General features: G+C 51.3%; 1 protein-coding gene across 2 annotated transcripts in view; it reads right to left on the bottom strand.

The window, feature by feature from the left end:
* Positions 1 to 23,866, bottom strand: part of FAM120B (family with sequence similarity 120B) — a 70,781-nt gene that overhangs the window by 27,101 nt on the left and 19,814 nt on the right. For both annotated transcript variants that reach the window (XM_029047353.2, XM_029047354.2), the window contains exons 4-6: positions 23,512 to 23,613; positions 16,136 to 16,317; positions 11,543 to 11,635 (exon numbers count right to left, since the gene is read on the bottom strand). In XM_029047353.2, coding sequence (XP_028903186.1) covers positions 11,543 to 11,635; positions 16,136 to 16,317; positions 23,512 to 23,613 — 377 coding nt within the window. The remainder of the gene's footprint in view (positions 1 to 11,542; positions 11,636 to 16,135; positions 16,318 to 23,511; positions 23,614 to 23,866) is intronic.

Raw genomic sequence — 23,866 nt, 5'->3', positions numbered from 1 at the left:
GCCTAGAGTGGAAAAGGACCATCTGGGCAGCAGCCCCAGACGGGATCCTGGCCCCAGAGCATTCTGCTCCATCGAGGGAAACAGTTGTGTCAGGGAAAGGCTGAGGATGCAAGGCATGAAACAGGATCCCCATTCTTAAAAGAAGAAGAATCAGCTGGCTGAAGGAATGAGGAAGAACGAATTTAGGGAGTTCAGCAAGAAGACGATGACCGTCAGTGGTTCGCAGGCTTTGTTCCCGCCCGAGAGGGGAGATCGTTCCCACTTCTGGGAACAGGAGGCAGCAGGGACAGACACTGAGTCAAGGAGAGAAACATGAGAAGCAGCATGGCCGAGTGGGTAGAGCACGAGCCTGGGAGTCAGAAGGACCTGGGTTCTAATCCTGGCTCTGCCACTTGCCTGTTGTGTGACCCTGGGCAAGTTACTTGGCTGTGCCTCAGCTACTTCATCTGAAAAATGGGGATTAAGACTGTGAGCCCCATGTGGGACAGGGTCTGGGTCCAACCTGGTTAGCTTATATCTACCCCAGTGCCTAATACAGTGCTTGGCACATAATAAGTGCTTTACAAATACCATTAAAAAAACATTTTAGGCAAGAAGCAGGCTCCAGAATGAAAGGGGAAGAATGAGAGTTGGAGCCAGCAACCTGAAGAGGCCCCGCTGATTGAAACTGAAAGTCGGGACGCTGGGAAGCTCCCTCTCCAGGGCTTCAGGGCAGCGGAAAGGAGGCCTTTCCCCCAGCTGATGCCCCATATCTCAAGTACCGGTCCACTGCGTGGACCTCAAGTGTTGGTTTAAAAGGAGTTTGTCATTTACCCCCTCAAAACTCTCAGCTACAAGATAGAGATCATGTCTACCAATTCTGTTGCACTGTACTGTCCCAACGGCTTAGTACAGTGCTCTGCATACAGCAAGTGCTCAATTAATAGCACTGATTGATTGATAGCTGGAATGAGGAGATGGGAAGCAGCATGGCCAAGTGGAAAGAGCACGGGCCTGGGAGTCAGAGGACCTGTGTTCTAACTGTAGCTCAATCTCTGGTCTGCTAGTGTCACCTGGGCAAGTCACTTACCTTCTCTATGCTTCAGTTTCCTCATCTGAAAAATAGGGATTAAATCTTCCTCCTGCTTAGGCCATGAACCTCATGTGGGAAAGGGACTGTGTCCGACCTGATTATCTTGTATCCACCCCAGCGCTTAGAACAGTGCTTGACACAGAATAAGCACTTAAGTACCATTATTAATTAATGAATGTGCTTTTCCATAATCTTCCCCTAGACGATTCTATGGGAAAATCCCAGTGGAGCAGAAAATGGATGAGAAGCTTGAAACGTGTTGTAGTGAAGAAGGAAGCCTGTGAACAGACCAGGTCGCTCAAAACACGAGAAAGGAAGGGTGCCAAAGGAAGAAGCAATCAGTTTGTGAGGTAACTTCAGAAAAACTAGTCTCAGGCAGGAGAGACTTGGGTAAATACGTTTGCGGGAGCCACTGTAGAAATATCAAAGTAAAATACAAATCGGTATCACTTGAACAATTCTATTTGCACTTTCCAGTGGGCCTAGGTTTTGTAGCGAGAGTAGCACAGCAGGTAGACCAAAAGGTAGCTACTGGATGTGGTGGGAAACTCTGGTTTTGGAGCGCAGGGAAAGGAGAGAAAAATCTAAATATCAAAACGCTAGGTGAACCATAATCCCCACTTCTACGTAACTCACACCAAGTTGCTACTTAGCAACACCCAGAATCTGGTTCTGGAGCGCAGAAACCTCCCTCTCTGGCCATCCCTGGCCTCTCCTCAGGCAAAAAACTCGGGCCCACAAAACCTCTGGAAGAGGATCGCCTCCTAATGATTATGAGCCCCAAGGGGTGTGGACCAAGACCAATTCCCACCTGATAACTCTCTCCCAGCGCTTAGTACAGTGCTTTGGACACAATAAGCCCTCAATAAATACAACTGCTGCTACCAGGACCTCTACTATTAAGCCTCCCCCCGCAACCCTCACTGAACCATTTGGCCAACTCTTGCCTGTTCAAGGGGTGGTGGTCCGGGCCCCTGGAGTGCTCCACCGTCCACTGCTTCATCCCGCTGGCATCTCCAAGGGGAGGTGAGCGGAGGCAGGGGAGGTGGGGGGCCTCAAAGCCACAACGCCTCGAGGTAAAGATTTGGTGAAGGGAGGAGATTGGAGCTATTGGTTCAAATGAGGTTTTAGGGTTATCTATGGATTTCAATTATCCATGCTTTCCCTGGCCCCAATTAACACAGACAATTGAGAACTGCCCGCCTGCATTCTTTCCATGTGGTCTGTGGGGTCCCTGAGAACGATCTGTTCTCCCACTCCATCATCTCTTACAAAACACAGCGTAAAAGGAAACAGCAATTAAGTGAGGCTGTTTTCCCAATCCCTTTTTAAAGGCTTTCCCTTAACAATGGTTTGGCTTTTTCAGAACAAATTATGGAATGGGTGGAGATTGCAGGGTTCGGCACTTCAGCCAACAGTTGGCTCCCGGGGAACTCTGCAGTGCAGTTTCTCACCTTCTTTCCTGCCTCAGGAGATAACCTCCCCCTCACTTGAGAACAAAAGGGCCAAGCTCCAGCCCGGTTTGGCTTCCCTAAGAAGATGCGCCAAAACAAATTTCCTGTGAAATCAGCTACCAGCCTCCCTGCATCCCCAGTGCCAAGGGCTCTCTTCCCAAGATAAACCAGGCCAAAAGACATTTCTTTCCCTTCGTGGCTTTTTTTTTTTAACAGTGAGAGAGAGGGCAGCCGGAGGCCGAAGGAGCGAAATGAGCAGCAGGCAGTGCACCCCGCCGGAACTCTGGCCCCAGTCCAGCCGGAGCCCGGCCCATGTCCTACCTTCTCCACTTCCATGGGCCATAAGTACGTGCGTAAGGACTGCTGAGGTCCAGGAGGTCTGGGGGGGAGAGGCTGATGCTGTCGTGGAGGTGGTCTTGAGGGAGTCTGAGAGTTCTGGCCACAACCCACAGCCCGCAGATCCCAACTGATTCATCGGGCACATCTGCACCCTCTAGACTGTAAACGCGTTATGGGCAGGGACCGTGTCTGCTAATTCTGCTCTATTGTTTTCTTCCAAACGCTTAGTACAGTGCTCTGCACATAGTAAGCCCTCGATCAATACCATTGATTGATTGCTTGAGGCCTGCAGGGGGCCCCACCACCCTGCATGGGGTCTCACTGTCCCTCAGGGGGCTGTAATTAGTGGTCAGAGCGGGGAGCCCCAACCATGTTCACCACCCGATTCCATCATGTGACAAAACCACAAACTGAACATGGTTGGAACTTGCCCTCTGACCACAAATTACAGTCCTGGGTGGCAGAGTAGTCCCTGGGCAGAACTGCAGAGGGAGGGAACTGTGGCTTTCTCTGCTGGAAAGTGGGGATAATATTCCTCCCCCTGCTCCTCTCAGAGGGTTGGTGGGAGAATAACTGGATAACGTCCCACGAGCGTCCGGAAGGTCTGGGAGGAAATGTGAGGAAGCGTCACTTCCACCAGACTGCAGAGGAACCCGCTCCCAGCACCCACAAGGGCCGGCAGTTTTATGGGAGGGAGCAAAGGTCGCTTTCATGCCAGTTGACCAGCTCTAGCAAGCAGCTGCTCTGGGTGCAGCAGGAGTGGCCCAGCCCGGCCCGGCCCCGACAGACCAGAGGCAGGCTGGCAGGCCAGAAGGAAGGAGGGGTAGAGGAAGAGGGCACCCTAGGAAAGAGTGAAGCAAGCCATCAAGTGATGTGGCCCGGCTGTGGCAGGCACATCAATCAGGTCTGCACACAAAGTGGGCAAGGCCTGGGGAAAAGCAGAGCCCTCGCGGCAGCACCGGGCACCAGGCTCTGTATGGAGCTGCTGCTCTCCGCCAGCTAATACATAATAATAATAATTGTGGTAATTAAGTGCTTACTATGTGCCAAGCAATGTTCTAAGCACTGGGGTAGATACAAGGCAATCAGGTTGGACATGGTCCCTGTCCCACATGGGGCTCATAATCTTAATCCCCTTTTTACAGACGTGGCACAGAGATGTTAAGTGATTTGCCCAAGGTCACAAAGCAGACAAGTGGCAGAGCCGGGATTAGAATCCAGGTCCTTCTGACTCCCAGGCCCATGCTCTATCCACTAGGACACGCTGCTTCTCTAGTTAGAGACTGTCTCCATAGGGGTGCAATGAGGAAAGTCGGGCAGGCTACTAAGAAGTCTTTCTAGGGCTAACCGGATGCAAGGAACCCGGGAACGCCATCAACGTTCACAGATCATCTCTGAGGACGGAACCTATGCCAGAAAGAGGGAAAGGGGAAGGAGGAGGAAAAGAGAACTTCCCAGAAACATACGAATGGAATGCCAGGAACCAAGCTCCAGTCTGCCCACGTCAGCCTTCCAGCTTCAACGGTAGCAACGGGGCCCCTGCCGGCAGGGATGGAAGCCCAGCCATGTGACGGTGACCCTCTTCGTCATCTGACCCGAGGCAAGAACTGGGGATAGGTCCCGTCCACGACATTTCTTTGGGGTGCCGGACCACTCCGCTTCAGCACCCCGGGACACTCTTGGTAATGGCCTGCAGCCTCCTTGCTCCGACTTAGAACTCAACAGCCAGCGCATCTCGGTGGGATTTGCACTGATGGGAATCGGGAGCCAGGTAAGGTGTCCTTAGGAGAGTGTGGAATTCTAAAGGACCACTGACTTTCCAGTTCCCCTGAAAGGAAACTAGCTCCTTGGTGAATGAGGTAAGCTGCGGTGAGCTTTAAAAAGGAAATATCTCCTGGGTTGCCCCAGGACTCAAGTGGGGCGGAAGGCTTGGAACCTCTCGTGGGAGGCTCAGGGAGAGGTGGATGTCGGGTTTGCCCTGGGTGGGCATGGAGCGGACGGTGAGCCGGGACTTACTTGTTAGTTCAGTAGGGTCCCGATCAGTGCCAGGGGCAATCAGCTAAGAGACTATCTGGCTCCCAATCTCCTCTTGTCCCCTCAGTGCACTCTACCACGGCCATGTTCTATCAGCGCTCCCCAATTGAGTCTCGAACCATCAGTGCTCCCTCTGGAGCCTCATTCCCCAAAGCTCCCTGGGAAAATACTTCCATCGGTCCTTTCCACTGGAGTCTCGATCCTTTTGGTGCTCCTCACCAGAGCCTCAGTCCATCGGTGCTCCACACTGGAGTCTCATCCCCTCAGTGCAACCCACCAGGGCCTTGTTTCCATCAGTCCTCCCCAGTGATGTCTCAGACCATCAATGCTCCCCACTGGAGCCTCATTTCCCTCAACCCCCCCGAGGAAATAGTTCCATCGGTGCTCCCCAGCAGAGCCTCGTTCCATCGGTGCTCCCCAATGGAGCCTCGTCCCCTCAGTGCATCAGGGCCTTGTTCCACTGGTGCTCTTCCACTGGTGTCTCAGTCCATCAACGCTCCCCGTCGTAGCCTCGTTCCCTCGAAGCTTCCCCCAGAATATCGCTCCATCGGTGCTCGCCCCAGAGCCCCCTCCTGAGTCCACACGGGCGGCCCCTCAGCGGTCCGCTTCCTCCAAGCTCGGCCTCACCCCGCCATCTGCCTCGCCCAGAGAAAGCCCGGGCAGATGTGACACTAGCATTCCTGGCCGGGTAACAATGGGCGTCCAGACAGGTGCAGCGGCCTAGAGCAGATGACAGGCAGGTGCGGGTGCCACTGCTCACCCTCTGCGGCCTCCCCCGCCCCCCTCCCTCCGCCCCGCCCCGCAGCCGCCACCTGCCACTTAGGTTGCTGGAAAACCTGCCGGCCGCCAGCCACACCCCAGCCAGCAAACACGCTCGCTCTCCTCTCTCTCCCGGCTATCCATCCTCTTTGACTTGGTCCTTTTCACAATCAGCCCTTTCAAGCTATCATAAAGAGGAGGGCAGAGAAAAAAAAAGTTCCTTTTAAGAGCCAGGGGAGACTTTGATAGGCCAACTGGCTGGAGACTAATCAGGCCACTGAGGAAACGATTATCTCTTTCCCCCTGAAAAATAGCCAGCTGCAACAATGCCAAGGGTTTGTGCTCTGTGTGCGCCCGGGGCCTGCACTCGGGCTTTGTTCCTCTTCTCTGGCGCCTCCCCAGGCTTCCCTGGTTCCTACTCTTCAAGCCCCAGCCAGGGAAGATTTCGGGGGGACGGCCCTTGCCCCCATTATCTGGCTTCTAGGCAGGGGCTGGAGGCTTTTCTTAGAGTCAGAGGCTTTTCTCTTTCTCTGGATCACAGAGGTTCGATGAACCTCGGGCTGTCTAGGAGGAGTGGCAGCAGCAGCCTTTGGCTGGCTATCCCCTCTCCTTCACCGCTCTGCGTTCCCTCACAGAGCAAGAAGATCCCAGCGGCACCGGCCCTCAGGCTGGATCTTCACCCCGCGCCCTCAGCGTGGAATCTCACCCCCGTCCCTCAGCACAGACCCTCAGGGTGGACCCTCACCCTGGGCCTTCAGGGCGAGCCCTCGGCAAGGACTCTCGCACCCGTGAGGGCAGGTGCTTTCTCAGTCACCCATTCCTCCTGAATTCACGGCAAACTGGCTGAAGGATCCCAAGGGAAAGCAGGGGTAAACAATCCTTTGGGGAGAGGATTCCAGCCTAATCCTGTTTGGTTGGAGCGGGAGTCAGGTCTACCATGCCCCGTCACGCCGCTCCCCCATCATTACACTTCCCAACACACAGCGTTTCCCTCACAAGCCACATCACTCCCGATCATGCCACATGTCACCACACCCCGCTCCCCTATTACGCCCCACCACGCACAATGCCCCATCCTACCTCCACATCACCCCTCGCCTCTTGGGGGCTGGATAGGCACTTTAAGGCAGGCAGCCATGGTAGCTGCTTTAAGACTCAGCTGTAGCTAGCGGGGTCTGGGCTGGGTTCTTCCACAGTTCCGGGACTGAATTCCCTCCTGGGGCAGGGTGTGTTTACCAAGAGGAAGGGTAGGTAGGTTTGCTGGGGAAGTTTCCTTCCTTCCTCTGGGTCTATCCCAGTCTAACTCTGCTGAGGACTTGGCAGGGCTTAGCAAGGCTGGGCAGGGTTGAGTTGAGCTGGGCAAGGCAGGGCAGGACAGGCCAAGATTAGGCATGGCAGGGGTGGGCAAAGCACAGCAGGGCTGATCTGGGCTGGGCAAGATAAGGCAGGGCAGGGCAAGGCCGGGCAAGGCACGGCAGGACGGGGAGGGCGGACAAGGGGCACGGCAGGACAGGGCATGGGCAAGGTAGGGGCAGGGCATGGCAGGGACAGGACAGAGTGGGACAGGCTTAGGAAGGGCAGGGCAGAGCAGGGCAGAGTAGAGCATGGCGGGGCTGAGCCCATTCTCTTCAGTATGACAAACAAACACACACCATGCCATGGGAGGCATTCTGCCAGAAACCACCCTACTGTGGGACAGTCGTTCGGTGGCGGGGGCTGGATCGAGGGCTGTGGCTGTCCAGAGTCATGTCTACCAAGGCCGAGGGCTAGAGCGAAACTAGTAAACCACACCCATAAAGCCAATCGACCAACCAACGCGGGTCAACCCCATATTATCATTTCAGCGCCATGAAACTGGGTGTTGGGACCCCTAACACCAGCGACCAGAGGAGGAGACCAGGTAAGTAACCCGACCCTGACACCTACCTCTCAGCCTGCAGCCCCGGGACCGAGTTGGGTCTCGTCCCCTTTTCCCGACTGGGTTGCAGGGCCGCCTCGGCATGGCAGTTCCTGCCTCTCCCAGTGCTCAGTGCCGGGGGGTCGGTGCAGAGCACCTACCAGCTTTCGGGTGTGCGGGTGGAGCGGGCAGCAGCAGGTCTTGTGATGACGTGCAGCATGGAGCCCCCGGGGGGTCTGAACTGTGAACTCGCCCGCTAGGGCCATATTCCGCAGCCCCTTCAGCGGGACTGGGATCAGATCATCTGGCTCACGTTTGATGGTTTTCTGAACTGGCCAAATGCCCTTGCTGCCCCTTCTCTGGGTCCCCCACAGTCCCACAGGCCACAGGTGGCCTCCCGGTCTGCTGCTGTGCTATTCTGGGCCCAGCCGGCCAGAAACGGCCCCATCCATCCCCCCTCTCAATGACTACCTTGATGCACGCTGCGTGCTTCGCCAAACTCATTCCAGGTGCAGAGAAGACCCCGTGCTATTGTTAAACGTCATGAGGCTGTCTTTTCGACAGCTTGGAAAATAATTCACCCTAGGGTTTAACTGTCCTACTGTCAGGAATCTTTGTCCAAACCCCTCCTGGGGCAATTACATCTTGAAATATCTCCGATTCAGCACTAGTAATAGTAACAGCATTTCCTGAATGCCCACTTTGTGCTAGGCACTGTACTAGGCGCTTGGGAAGAACAAAGGAGTGACACATTTCCCACCCACGGGGAGCTCGCACTGTAACATGGGAGACAAACCAAAAATACTTTCAATTAGACGGACCATTCTGGGGACTCAAAAACACAAGTTAAACAAAAATTGGGCCCGTCCTCCAGGAATTTCTGGTCAAGACACACAACAGGTAGTCATGAGAAAGTCCCTTCAACAAATGGACTCATGAGGTCCCCAGACAGAATTCATTCAATATGCAATGACATTTTTATAACAAATCCATGCACATTCACTAGGAGTGAAGCTAGAGTGACAGCATTTTTTTTTTTTTTTTAGAACAGGGGTCCTTGTTGGGGATGGAAAGCAGTGCTAGCCCCATCATCCGTGTGGTAACCCTTCATAAGCTTGAAAGAAAGTCACTCTTAAAAACAGCATGTTTCAAAATGCCATGGCATTTTCCACTGACTCCATCACCTTCAACTGCTGGAGGAGATTGAGAGTCCGCTGTTTCGACCCTGCAGCTTTCCCTTGGCCAGTTCAGCAGGTCTGGACACAGACATAGACCCAGAGGTGTCATTCCTGTTAGAAACGCAGTCTTTAAACGCCCTATTTCAGTTGTTGGTTCAAGAAAAGCAATGTTAGGACGGAACACCGATAGAACATTTTTGGAATTCCTGCTAACCCTAAGCAGCTATCGGTCCCCCTCCTCCTTTAAAGACCAGCAGAACCCTACCTCCCCTGAAGACCACTGGTCCCTCTCCTCCCCGTCAACAAATGGCTCATTTACCTTGTTATCGAGACAAGGGGCTTTCAAACAGGCTCAGGGTCTAGGAAAGAACAATGCATTCCACAGCCCGGTGAACAGATGAAACTCCTCCTACTATCTGACCCCTTTCCCCTCCCACCACCCCCAAAACACACTCCACACCCAAGCAACATCTTTCACTTAATTTATCTAAATTCTCCCAAAGACCACATGTCCTATTGACTTTAAAATAAAACCCTCACTCTGGCTAATCATATAGCGGTGTGTTCACACACATGCACATAGAGAGAGAGAAAGAGAGAGAGAGCCAGGTAGATTCCAAGTCACATCCCTTAGAATTACTTTGGCCCTGTCTTCGTTGGGTGTTAAGGGCCTGACCTAGTTCACACCCAAGGGTCCACCTTGGGGCGGGGGATGAAGGATGAAGGGACAGATTGCCCACCTTAATTCATCTACTGATGCCTAATTGTAAATTGTGACTTCTCCACTGTCCTGGGTGAACACAGAGGAGCACAGTTACCTAGAAGAGCCCCTGTCCTGCCCTGTCCTCTCCCTGTCCCTCCCTGCTCTTGCTTTCTATCTCAGATTCCCAGAACCCTGAGATCAAGCAACCATGGCCTAATGGAAACAGCATAGGCCTGGGTGTCAGAAGGACCTGGGTTCTACTCCTGGCTCCACCACTTGTCTTCCAGGTGACCTTAAGCAGGTCACTTAATTTCTCTGTGACTCAGTTCCCTCCTCTGTAAAATGGGGCTTAAGAGTATAAGCCTCATATGGGACATGGACTGTGTTCAACCTGATTAGCTGGTATCTACCCCAGTGCTTAGCAGTGCCTAGAACATAGTAAGCACTTAAAAAATGCCATACCTCCCCACAGCTCCCAAACCCCCATCTGATTATCTTGTCTCTGCCCCAGCGGCTAGAACTGGGCTTGCCATATAGTAAGCACTTACCAAAGACCACAGTGATGATGATGATGATGATGTGTAGCCAGCTGCAGGTCCCCCAGCCTGGGGCTGTGATTCCAGCAAGGTGGCCTTAGTGATTAGTGGGACTTTTCCTTCACATGCATTTGGGGAGCGGAGGGAAGACCAAGGTCTGGAAAGTAGGAACTGGAAGGCACTCCCAGGCAGTATGGAGTTCTTACTCTTTCTGGCACCTCCTCCAACTCACACTATGCCCAGGTGGCACTGTGGAGGGCAACTCAGGCAGAATGAGTGTGTGGTAGGGGTTGTCGGTGGCACAAACACCTATTTCTACACACCTGAAGTCTCTCCGGCCTGGGACAGCAGTGTCTCTTCCGGTGGCCGACCTCCCTGCCCCTCCGCCCTACAGCCTCCCTGCTTCCTGACCTCCCTACCCCTGGACTCCCAGCCTCCCTGTCCCTCTGCCCCTCAGTCCCTGGCCTTCCTGTCCCCCACTACGCCAGACAGAACACTAACACTCAGTCCTGCATAATGCTTGTTTTCAGTACAGGTTTTGGCTAGAACACTGCTAGAGAACTTCAAACAACTACTCAACAACGCGAGCCTGTTTGGATAGAGCCCGATGTACTGGTGGAAGGAAGAGCTGAGCCTGTGAATGCAGTGCCGCACCTGGTGAGCATATAAATTTTTTGTTCACACAACCCCTGCAATCTAGGAGAACTAAATGTACAAGAAAGTTGTGGACATCACTGCAGTGAGGTCTAGACCACAAAGACAGTCAGAAAGATTGGTTGGACCAGAAGGAACAGAGTCTGGACAGTCCAACTGACCTGAGGGAAATGGCCAGTGAAGGAAGAGGCAGAACCAAGCAGGTCTTTCAGGGAAGTCAGAAGGGAGCGTAGTCCACTTGGGAGTTTGGGGGGAAAGATGAAGCTATTGAGGGGAATACCCTGACCCTCTAATCATGTGCAAGAGCATATTCTTATGTCATTTGTTAAGTGCTTACTATGTTTAAAGTACTGTTCTAAGCACTGGGTTAGATACAAGTTAATCAACTTGGATACAGTCCCTGTCCCATGTGGGGCTGACATTACTAAGTAATAGTCTAAGCATATCTGGAAAGACACACCCCAGGCCACCACCAGCTCCACTTGCACGGAGAAGTCAGAGCGGAGAGGAAGGGGTAGGGAGAGTGGGGTGAGCCACGGATTCAGCCCTGCTCGGCCCCACTCCTGGCAGCCTCCAAAAAGCAAGACAATCTCACTGGCAAGCGTAAGCCCTTCAGGTCAGCCTCACTGCTCACCAGTCACTGCTTGCTGGTCGCTGCTCCCTGGGCAGGGGGTGGGACCCCAGCGGGGGAAAAGACTCTTCTAAGCCCCCGGGGTTGGGGCCCGCCCAGGACCGAGTGAAGCTCTGGCTACAGTTCATGCTCTCCTTTTGCAACGGCCCCTCCTGTCTTCCCCTCCCCTCCCAAAACAATGGCAGGAATGGAATGGCGAGCTGGCCAGCAGCAGGCCAAGCCTCTGGTCATTCCAGGGTTATCATCAGCAGAACTATGCTAATAGGTCTGGTGGCATGTCCCTACCTGTAAGTCAGCGAGCTGGACAGCCGATTTTCCTCGCAGGCACAGAGTTTGAGCAATAAAAGCATTCAAGTCCTCCAGGGACAGGGAGCCCACCTGGAAGAGAGGAGAGAAAAAATCCTAGCTCTGAGCTATGGAAAAACACAACACTTGGCAAATGGGAGTCAGCACCCCTCCTCCACACCCGACCCTACAGCACCCGGCCTGGGCCTTTGCCACCACCCGTACCCCACCCCCAACACCTCCTAATCTGAAGCTCAGAATTTCCTGTGCCACGTCCCCTGGGATGCTTGTGGGTCAGGCCAGGGCTGGGAGAGACCTTGAGGGTCCTGCCCACCCTGGTCCTTTCCGAAGGGAAACTGGATGCTTGGGTTAATGCTGCAGCCAACTTGGCTGTGCCGAGTTCCTCCAGGGAGCAGCGAATCGGGACAGACCTTCTAGGCTGCCCTAGACGGCAGTGGACATCCCGGAATCCTCTCAATCCAGGCCTGCCACCCTGCTGCTGAACCGAGGCCCGAACTGATTGCAGGTTTCCAGGTTTCCCCTCACCCAGAAGCCCTCGGCTGCTTCTGCTACTCCTCCGCTAGTGCTCCTGCACCCCTTACCTTCCAATTGTTCCCTGCTCCCAATTCTCTTGGGACTGAGCCCCTGGCTCTACCTGGCCTGCAGCAAAATACCCTCCTGGCTCTCCTCCCTGGATCCCACCTACCCCTCCCTTATTTTTTCCTGCTCGAACCCCTTTCCCAAACGCCCCCCACCTGACTCTGACCTCCCCCGCCCCCAGCAGCTGTTTCTCCGGGCCTGAGGGGCCTGTTTTTCCAGGGTTTTCTTCTTTTGGATCTTTGACATTCTGTCTGTCACTGCAGTTTACTTCTATGTGTGCTAATCTATGACTGCTCTGCCTCCTCATTACACCCTATGCTCCTCAAGGGCAGGGTTTGTGTCGTTTACTTCTACTGTATCCTCCAAAGAGTTCACTCTAGTGCTCTGCCCAGTCCAGTGTGCTCTGGAGGAAGTAGGGGCCCAGTCCAGCACTCTGCACCCAGTGGGCAGTTGAGAAATACTCCTAATTGAGGGACCGACGCCTCTGCCGCTCCCCCGCCACTCCTGGAACGGGAAGAGCTCAGCACAAAAGCGTGTTTCCTAAATCCCACTCGGTGTCCAGCCAGGCAGAGGAGAGATGCTGCAGCGTGGCTCAGTGGAAAGAGCACGGGCTTTGGAGTCAGGGCTCATGAGTTCGAATCCCAGCTCTGCCACTTGTCGGCTGTGTGACTGTGGGCAAGTCACTTAACTTCTCTGTGCCTCAGTTCCCTCATCTGTAAAATGGGGATTAAGGCTGTGAGCCCCACGTGGGACAACCTGATTCCTCTATGTCTACCCCAGCGCTTAGAACAGTGCTCGGCACATAGTAAGCGCTTAACAAATACCAACATTATTAAGTAGAGGAGACTGCCTGCTGCTGGCCGCCTGGCTTCCTTGCCCACACCAGGCTGCTTATCGGAAACTCCTCACTCAGGGATGAAGAGCTTTCGGCCATTTGACTGTCTCCATCCTGGACGAACATAAATCGCTGCTAAGACCAAGATGTGTTCTTCACTGGGGACCCAGAAATGAGCCTCGGGAAAAGTGGCGTGTCCTCTTCCAATCCCCTGTCCCGAGCCCATGGTTGCCGGACCTTTTCAGGTGGGTTGTCTTTAGCCTGGCCGAATACCTGCGCGGTCTGCAGTCCGGGCGTGGTGGGGACCCTCCACTACTGGGGTTGGCGAGGTGGAGGCTGGGAAGGCCCAGGGTAGGCCGCTTGGCAGGAGGGCTGGCGACCCGAGAGTAGGAGAGTCTGCTCACCCCCCTGCCACTGCTGTCTCCAACCCTCCTCCGGGCCTTTGCGGCCTTTGGCAGAATTGCTCCAGTCTAGTCGGCCTGTCAAGGGGTGGGGGGTGGGGGTGGGGGACGATACTCTGGGAGGGGCCCTAGGGAAAAGGGAGCTGCTGAACTAAGCTCTGGGGTGGATACAAGCAAATCGGGTTGGACACAGTTCCTGTCCCATGCGGGGCTCACAGTCTCAATCCCCATTTTCCAGATGAGGTAACTGAGGCCCAGGGAAGGGAAGTGACTTGCCTAAGGCCACAGAGCAGACAGGTGACAGATCCGGGATTAGAACCCATGACCTCTGACTCTCAGCTCCATGCTCTATCCACTACACCATGCTGCTTCTCTACCCACGAGGGGGCGAAGAGAAGCTACTTCATAGATCAATCAAAACTATTAATTGATTGATCTACACAGTAGAGGTCAACCTGAGAAGCAGTGTGGCCTAATGGAAAGAGCATGGGTCTGGGAGTCAGAGAACCTGGGTTCTAATTCTGCCTCTGCCTCCTGTCTGCTGTGTGACTTTGGGCAAGTCATTTCACTTCTCTGTGCCTCAGTTACCTCATCTGTAAAATGGATATTTAGACTGTGAGCCCTATGTGGGGCAGGGACTGTGCCCAACCCAAATATCTTGAATCTACTCCAGTGATTAGAACACAGTGCCTGTACACAGTAAGCACTTAAATACCATTTAAAAAAAACTAAGCAACTACTGTGTGCAGAGCACTGGACTAGGCCCTTGGGAGAGTAAAATACAGTTGGTAGCCATGACCCCTGATCTCAAGGAGCCTACAAGTACCCAGCTTCTTCTGGATCCGGCTGGCCCTCTCTCACACTTCTCCAATGATAATTAAGCAATCCAAAACACCCCATAATTACTCTTCCCAACTGCCTGGCAGGTCCAAATTCTCAAGGATTGAGAGCAATATCATTATTATTATTTAAAGTACTATGTGTTTTGTGCATCCCAAGGCAGGATACCCTGCAAAGTTCATGCCCGTCACTGGTGCGTCAACTTAACTTTTTGCAAGAGTTTCTTAGGAATTGCTCAGAAAATTTACCTCACCACTTCCTTTCAGGAAATCTGAACCCAAAGAGACCCAGTAAGGAAACTTGGTTCTCACCAGTCTGTATCAGAATCTGGTTTGATTGCTTATTTGCCTGCAAATCTTTTTAGACTGCTTTAACTACAATTCTTGATCAATTTATCTTTTATTCTTCATTCTGAGATGGTAATTTGGTTTATGAAAAAGGCTGCCACATCTTCTTGCTTTAAATCAATCCTGTCGATTGATTTATGTAGTGTAGCTTTGATCTTTTCAAAATATATCTTCTTAAAGTATCCTCCTTTCATTTTCATTAAACACATCTTTAATCATTTTGGGGGGAAAAGCCCATCTATTACAGAGGTCCTGCCCCTCTGACTTGCACAAACGTGATTTTCTTTAAAAGTAATTCCAAAGCAGGAACAAAGGCCCGAATTTCCGTCAGCATGTCCCTCCGGTTGCCTGGCTGCCTGCAGGTTTCAAGGGAGGAATGGTGCCTTAGTTTACCCTCTTAAATTAATCGCTCTGGAATAACCTGGAAAATTAATAATAATAAACATCCCTAGAATTATATGTCCAGGGAAAAAATGGCAGAGGCCCACCCCACTAAATATGGAGATTAAAAAAAAAACAAAAAACAAACCCAAAAAACCCCAAAGCGAACAAAAAAACCAGAATTTTTTTTGAACAATTTTTTCATGTCCTGAAAGAGACAGCTCATTCACTCTCCTCTACCTTCCAAACCCCCACCTAAAAGTCAGTGCTAGAACTGGCAGCACACAGGTTAACAGACAGTTGATGGGAAATCTTTAATATTAATATAGAGGTACATACACAAGCACACACACACACACGCCCCCCTGGGTAATGGGGAAAAAGCAAAGGAACCACCCATTAGAGAAGGAAGCCGGTAATGAGAGGAAATTCAGTGTTTAAGAATCACTTAATCCACCCACCCGCCATCCCTGTTAACATCCACCCCCGGAGGGAGTAGGCCCAATTTGGCCATTTTAGGAAACCTCTCTAGAGCCACTGGTGACTTCAAAAGTGAATTCAGAGGGGCAGCAAGTCTGGACTAAAGCCAAATCACACGCTCGCCTACTAGAGCCCAACGTGAACTCGACGGCCTCGCCACACACCCATCATGTTCTGGGATGGGGGGACTTGACAAGGTGGTTAAAGGGGTCATGGGAGCTGATGAGTCTGTCTAGATGGCCAGAGGAGCAGACGTTAGGTTGGAAGGGAACTCTTTTTGTTCTAACAAAAGTGAGACACAAAAACCAACTTAAAAACAATAGAGTGGGGGTAGGGAGTAGAAACAGGAGGAGGGAAAGAGAGGAGTGGAGGAAGAGATGAGAAAAGAGAAAAGAGGAGAGGAGAGAAGACAGATTTGGGGGAAAGAGGGGGAGTGGAGGGGAGAGGAGAAAATGTGGAAGATGGTAAAGTCCCAAGTTCTTTGTCAGGGTGTCCGAACAAAACCATGTTCACAGAATTATTGTTCAATTGACACATTGTCTGATTTACTCCCTTGCTGAATCCCAACCGGTCGTGCCAGAACTGAAGTGTGCCATTTAGGACAATGAGCCAGGCTGACATGTGAAGTCAGGCCAGTGCTGAAAATGAACCTGAGGAGTTGGGAAAATGGCCTCTGCAGCCCTGCACCTTCCACCACCCGCTGTGATACCTGAAGGAGGAGGTAGCTGAGAAGGCAGCAGGTAGCTGCGAGGGAGCCTTCCAGGGCTTGCAGTTCCTCTGCCTCCGGCGCCATCGTCGGGAGGCCAAAGCAGGCCAGGAAGGTGCTGTAGCGCTGGGCCCTGGCCCCTGGCTCCTGGAGTAGCCACAGAGTCCTCAAACTGGGCGTCCCTCCTGTGAACAGAAACCCACAGGCAATTAGATTCTGAGGCAGCAAGTTGGAACATGCCTACTCGGGGCATACAATAGTAGGAAATGGACGTCTTCCTCTCCTGACCTAAGGCTCAGGGCAAGTTGGAGCTCAGGCAAGACTGAGAGCACAGTGAGCTTCCAGGAGTTGATATTTAGCTAGCTGGATGGCCCCCTTCACAAGGATCCCCAGAAAACAGCCCCATCTTGATCCACCAGGACTGCTCTTCAACGTACAATGATAATACAAGCAGTCATCATACTAGATGGGTTTGTGGGTTCTGGTGGCTTTTGCCCATGGATTTCAAAGCGTTCAGTTTCCGGAGTTTGTCGTGGGCAGGGAATGAGTCTGTTTATTGTTGTATTGAACTCTCCCAAGTGCTTAGTACAGTGCTCTGCACATAGTAGGCGCTCAATAAATATGACTGCCTGACTGACAAGAGGTTCCTTTCAGCTCCCCAGTTCATCTCGTTCTCTCTCGCCCTGAGTCCCTCACCCTCCTCTCAGCATAATGGCTCCAGGACTCCTCTTGGGCCATAGAGCTCAGGAACAGGCCCGGGAGTCTCAACTCTTCATTACCTGCCTCCCCAGAAATCTGTAAGGTGCCATTTTCTGGAATCCAGCTACAGATCCTTTCGTAAGCTCAGATCAAAGAGGAACAGAAAGAGGACAGAAAGATGTCCGCTCCCATTCCAGTGAAACCGCTGTCCAAACAAACACTAGGCTTGGACAAGGTGCTAGGAGACACCTTCTCAGCTGTGGTCAAGAGGGCCCAGTGGAGATTCCCAGCGCCGCTGCCATGGTGGAACAATTTTGCTTTTGCTTGCTGAACAAACACAAAGGTGCCAGTTTTCAGATCTGGCAGATTAAGCTGTAATTGGTAACACATCTTTCTTTATTAGCCACAGATGCCGGCCTTGCTTTGTCCCACTTGGTGAGAATAAATGGTTAAAAGTGCTCCCAGGCAGCTGAGAACCTAGGTGCTTGCATATTTACTGAGCAAACAAAGGTCCTAACCAAATGGTACCAAAGTGAAGAAAATCTAAAGGAGAAATTCTGCCATTTTTCTCCCTCCACCTCTGGACTGTTTATTTTAATATTCCCAGCAAGATGTTTCTCACCAACAGATGGGAAACACTCAAAAAACCCCACTTGCTGCTGACCAAATTTGCGCATTTTCTCTGCACAGGAAATTTTCTCCAAACTGGTTTTTCATGATCTACTTTGTGGGGCCAAAACCAGATGCATTTTCCTCTCTTACGGGACAGAATGGATCATCTGCAGCCCACGGGAAGAAAGCCGATGGTAAGAATGCACTGCCAATCCAGAGGGGTGGATGTCAGGTAGAGGTCGAGGGAGGCCTCCCGGAGATGGGCTCCAACCCTTGGATAAGCCTTCAAGGGGCAGAGCAGCGGTTCCATCCCTCCAAAGGCAGAGTGAACTCGCTGACAGAGCGTCATGAAACACTGTGTAAGGCCAAGCCTCTGTTCTTGGAGGCGGGTGTAGGGGTGGCCAGAGATGGGCAGCTGGGCAAAGGAAGCAGGGAAGGCAAGGATTACCCTGTATCTTTCCCGGTGCTCAGAACAGCGCTTGGCACATAGTTCTTAACAAATACCATTATTATTATTATGAATCCCCATTTTAGAGATAAGTTAATGAGTCATAGAGAAGTGAAGTGACTTGCCCAAGGTCACACAGCAGACAAGGGGCAGAGTCGGGATTAGAACCCAGGTCCCTCTCACTCCCAGGCCCGTACTCTAACCATTAGGCCAAGCTGCTTCCACCACCCTGGAAGAGAACTCTAGAGGGGTTGGGTGAGGGGAAGGGAACGTGTTGAAACCAACCACTGAAGGTGTTCCTTGTGTCCCCAGTTGATAGCCTGGCCTCTGGGCATCTCAAATCCACAGTACCTCTCACCCCCTAATCCTGCCAAATAGATCTAGAGAGTGCTGGCTCCACAGAGGGGGCATTGTTTCACCTCAGCAAGATGGAGGGACTGACAGGGAATCTTATCTCCTGCGGAAGAAAGCACAGCCCCTGGGCATTGTCTTTTGGCCAACAAGCAGAGGACTCCAAGTCCATCCTTTGATGACTCTACACTGCTTCTCTTTCTGAATGAGCACCTATTCTCTTTTTGTGCCATTTGTTGAGAGTTTACTTTGTTCCCGCAGGTGAAGTGCTGAGGAAAGGTTCGGACTCAGGACAATGGCCCGACACCGCAGAATGGCCTGCTCAGTGTGGAAAGGTGTGAGGCCCCATGAGATACCCTACCCACGTCTCTTCACCTTCCTCAGGGGAAAGACCGCTGGGAAGACTGGATCCTGCCGGCTTCATTCGCCTCAGTGGGCCAGTGGCCCGCATCCTCAATTCTGGAGCAGTAAATGGAGAAAGTGGGGACCACTAGACCCAGTGGTGGGTCCTTGAAGGTAAGAATCGTCACGTCTACTAAATTCTACTGTCCTCTCCCAAACGCTCTGTAAATACCATGATTCGAGTGCCCGGCGGGTTGGCAGGTCGTCCGAAACAGCCACTCTCGGTCAGGGCTGCCCGGGGGAATCTGGGCACGGAGCAGGCAGCTAGAGCCCCAGTGACCAGTGCGGTAAAGACCCCGGGACAGTTGGGTCGTGGGAAAAGAGGCCAGCTCTGCCAGGAAGATCAAAGGTGGCCCCTAGCCCGCCACCCAGCAGACTGGCGGCAGCAGAAAAGCTGCTAACAAGAATCAAAAGGCCCAAACAAGTCACCCTGTCTCTGGGTCACTCACTATCATTACATCGAAAACGCATCAACTTCAAAACCCTAATTACATAATTTGGCCCAAGTTTCCCTGAATAGCGGAACAGGACAGCCTAGAGCCCTTTCAGGAGACAGAACTCCAGAGGAGCGGGCAGAAGGGCGGGGCAAAGGAGGTCATCACCCTGACTGACAGCTCTGAAGACCGTCTCCCCAACCCCTGGGTGGAGGTTGCTGGACGTGCCTCATTAGAAACAAAGCCACTGTCCCATTTGTGTTTTTCCAGCTACAAACACAAGTGAATCGAAGAAAGGCTCTCCAAGACTCTGGGCCATGTCATTTCTCTGCTTTTTATATGGAAATAAGTGTTTTAATAGCTGGGTTTAAGAGTTATCTTATGGGTTGTTCTTCTTGCATATTCCTAGGCTGAGAAAACCACAAAACAGAATGGCTTGGCCCTTTCTCAGGGTGTGGGAGGTGAGAAGCCTAAATAAACATGCAAAGATCTTCTTTCTCAACTTCACTGGGGAGGGAGTGCAGTGTGTGTGTGTCTGTGGCAGGGGGGTTGGGGGGAGAGACGGGCGGCACACGGAAAAGAAGGGGAAGGTTGAATTCAGAGGTTGAATTCAAATTTAATATTTATTTAGTGTTCCCTGTGGGTGAAAAGTTCCCAGCCGAAACTAAATGAAAACAACACACAAAACCCCCCCGCCTACTACACATCTTTACTCTGGCTGGCTAAGCTTCAATGGCTTATTTATAAAAAGCAAATAATACATTCAGATATAGACAGGAGAGTGCACGGACAGCTCAACAACATTAAACTCCACATTAGCACAACTGCACTGTATAATTTCACGCTTGCAAAATGATGGTATTCCACTGCTTAGGGGGTCTATTACATTCAAGATGCAGAGAGGATGTGGCTTTAAAAATGAAGCTTCTGCTGCCTCTCCCTGAATCCTTGCGCTGTGGCCTATAATGGTTTCGGAGACACTGCTATTAAATGGGAACTCTAGCTCCCACCACACAACTCCATCTCTGCCACGGGCGTAACTGCAGTGGCCCATAATCTGGTCTGCCATACTTGCTCATTTTGCAAATCTATGGTTTCTGCCCAGCAGTGTTATCCAATTTGATGGAAAATGTCCATAACTCCCAATTAGCCAATGAATAAACATTTCCAGATTCTGGACTTAGTGCCTCCAAACCCTACTCTCCCACTCAGATGAGACTAACCAGACTTCTTTGACCTCCCCCAGAACCAGCTGAGGGGCCAGTCTCGCTGTTCTGGTTTAAATTGGGTGGCATAGAGAAGATGCCCTTTAGGGAGGGCATTAATCCCACCTCCTCTGTCCCCACCTCCAGTTTCTTGGCCACTCAGAATACGCTGCTACCTTCCCATCAGACAATCGCATTTTATGGCTAGAAAAACGTTAGCTTTGCTTGGGGCTCCTTGAGCAGTCTGCCACACCTTCCTTGGATCGATGAGTGGGTCCCACCACTCAATCTGCACCTCGAGCACTAACGGGTGTTCAATTAAGTGCTGTTTCTACTTTCATTTGCACTTTTTCTACTTCCATTTGCACTGTTTCCTGGGCGAGGGGTAGGGATGGGGGGAAGGACCTCTTTGGGAGGGGGTGGGGTTGAGAGGGTAGTTGGATGTGGTGGAAACCAAAGGTTCGGCTCACCCATCAGGGCCTCGACAGCCACATTTGGCCAAGTGGAGCAAAAGTCTTTGAGAGGACATCCATCTTTCAACCGACAGCTATGGCGGGGCACTGGCTTGCCTGGGTGAGAATGGATGTGTGTGAATGGCACCTGACAGAGCAAGCTCTTGAGTTGTATTTGGGAGCCGTTAAAGGAAGAAAGCCTCCTCCAATAGCTGTGGCATTTGAGCCTCCACAATGGGATTCTCAGCAGGAGAAGCAGCCTGTAGGGGACCCGCCAATGGGGGAGATTTTCTCAGAAAAGACGGCCAAGCCTAAGGAAAACTGGGTGGCAGTGGGGTTCAGTTAGATGATGGCAAGATTTCCTTCCTATGAGGAAGCCTAGTGCTCTTCCAGTGTGTTGAACCCTTCTAGCGGCTGACAGAAGTAGTAGCTGGCAACTGAATGGAAGAAACCCAGTGTTTGAACATCCAACTGTAATAAGGAGACTGTTCTGCATGGGGGAGGGGGAAAGGGTGAGAAATGTACTCCTGCAGTATTTTCCACCTCTTTTGATGATTAGCATAAATTGCAAGAGTCATGTGTGTTTGAATCAAAAGCATCTGGAGGCCTAGTTCTAAAGAACCCTAGGTGAATTGTATCTCCTTAAAATGGTGGCTCTCCTATGAATGTGATTAGGCCAGAAATGCTAAATGTGCCTTGTCCGAAGGCAGGGACAGTTCTACATGACTTCCATGGGTCTCTTCCAGCACTTGCTCCAGGGTTGTGTATGTTATATAGAGGAGTGCGACACTGGCTGCCCCAAAGTGACTGACTGGACATTCGGGTGAGTCTGTAAAATCCGTCATTTATGTATTTATATTAATATCTGACTCCTCTACTAGACTGCAAGCTCACTGTGCGCAGGGACTGTGTCTGTTTATTGTTATAGCGGATTCTCCCAAATGCTTAGTTCAGTGATCTGCACACAAGGAGCGTTCAATAAATACGACTGAATGAATGAATGAGTTCTGGGCATCTCAACAATCTCCCATAAAATCCAAATAAACTCACCCTTCTGAGAACACCGGGGAAGGTTCCGCTCCCAGCAAACCTCAAGTTAAGGAAAACTCTTGCTCTCAGACACATGCTTTGTCCGGCCACAACCAACACCACAGTTTTTATTATTATTACAATGATCATGATTAATAACCATTTCTTCAAGGTGTATGCTGTCATTGTAATGTTGTTTCTCAGTTCCCCAACAGCATCTCGGCCAGATGGGGAAGGGCTGGGTCGGGGATGCCCGATATCTAGGCGCTTACTTGACCAAGAGGAACATGTGTGATGTTGGCAATAATCAATCAATCAATTGAATTTTCACAGCGCTTACTGTGTGCAGAGCATTGGATGTACTAGGTGCTTGATGCTCGCAGTGTGCGTCAGCCAAGTAGGAGCAACAATACCAGGCAGTCCCAAGAGATTGAAAAAGTTAAATATAATGGAAAATTTTTTCTCCACTTTCTTTGATTAAATCATTCCAGGAAGAAGATTGCAAAGCTACAGAAGGTGGACAATATAGTCCATTTCCAAGGTAATTCCTCAGCTATACTAATTAATTGCCATTTACAGCAAAAAATAAAATTACCTGTGGCTTGTAGGCAACTACTCTTAATGGTGGCCAGGGTACAAGGGTCAAATGTATCTTTGATGGTTTTTTAAAAAAACCCTCTACAGTAAGGATTTTTTAAACTTTTCTCTGAACAAGATGTCCTTTAGGAATATGTGTCAGGAGGCTGAAATCCTTATTAGGCAAAAATCATAGCCATGTACAGTGAGGGAAAAGAGTGGCCAGAGAATTTAACATATACAAATGTGGACTGCAAAATTTTGGAAAAAAATTTGTTACCTGAGAGAATGGCATGGCACTAAAAATAAACTCCAGGTTTCTACGTTCTCTTCGTCCACTCTCGGTTCTTCGGTCAGGGCAACGGGGCTACGGGCATAGTGGACCAGGCAGCCATTCCCTACGTCCTGGCTGTTTTCAGGTACTTAAGGATACGTTAGTCTTGCCATAAACTTTTGGTTTATTCTCAGAGTAAAAAGAAGTTTTCTTTCCTTTGTCTTCTGGCAATATTCCCTTCAGCTATTTGAGATTCCTGTTTCCCCAGGTGGAACCAGAAGGAAGTCATTTTTTGTCCCCCTCTACATAGTATCAACCAATCGATGGTATTTGTTGAGTGATTACTGTATGTAGAGCACTCTACTATGGACCTGGGAGAGTAATAATAATAATAACAATAATAATAATAATAGTGCTACTAGGCCCCTCCCCATCCTCCAAACAGCCCGAAAACCTGCCTTGTCGGAGAAAGCTGTCCCGAGTGACCATATGACAACTCAAACTAGACCTGGGCATCTCAACGGTGGATCCAACAATGGATCTCACAGCCCCAGTCATGCCATTCGCAAACAGCCACCTTCAGCAAGTCCGCAAGGGGAGACGGATGTAGCCCACTGAGCTATTTTTCCTTTTTCTCCACCCTCTTGCTGTTATCAGCAGCATCTGTTTTCCCTCTTGCTCCCCCATTCCATGAGTTTGGCCTCTCTCTTCTGATCTTCACTAGTAAACTGAAAGCTCCTCAAGGGGCCATATCGAGGAGTTCAAGTTATGAACTTTCACTATGTCCTCCCAAGTACCTGGGACAGTGCTCTGCACCCAGTCTGCTGGTCTGAAAAGAGGATTGGTGAACACTCGCCTTGTTGTCTCCCCAGAAGCAAAAACTAACCGAGAGCGTACCTGGGATGTCGGGCTGAACGGGCTGGATGAGTTCTGGGTGCCTTAGTGGATTCCTGGCGTGCACGAACCACTCCTTGACTGCAGGGCGGGCCTCGCAGGGGTCTAGTAACAGACAGCCGGATCAATACATGCAAGGTGAGCGCTTATGTTGGTTTCAGTGGGGAGAGAAAGATGGTTAGCTGCCAAGTATTACCTTCCTGGGCGGATCAGATTTAGAACCGGTCCCAGAACGTCTATCCACACTCGAGGCCGCACCTCACAAGTCCACCAAAAGGGCAGATCGGCAGATTCAGTGGGATAGGCAGGGTCCCAGACCCCGCAGACATTGGACATAGGCTAAACTGAGCACGTGCCA

This window comes from Ornithorhynchus anatinus, chromosome 19 (assembly GCF_004115215.2).
Source record: "Ornithorhynchus anatinus isolate Pmale09 chromosome 19, mOrnAna1.pri.v4, whole genome shotgun sequence".
Taxonomy (NCBI): domain Eukaryota; kingdom Metazoa; phylum Chordata; class Mammalia; order Monotremata; family Ornithorhynchidae; genus Ornithorhynchus; species Ornithorhynchus anatinus.
This window is presented reverse-complemented; position numbering and strand designations above follow the sequence as displayed.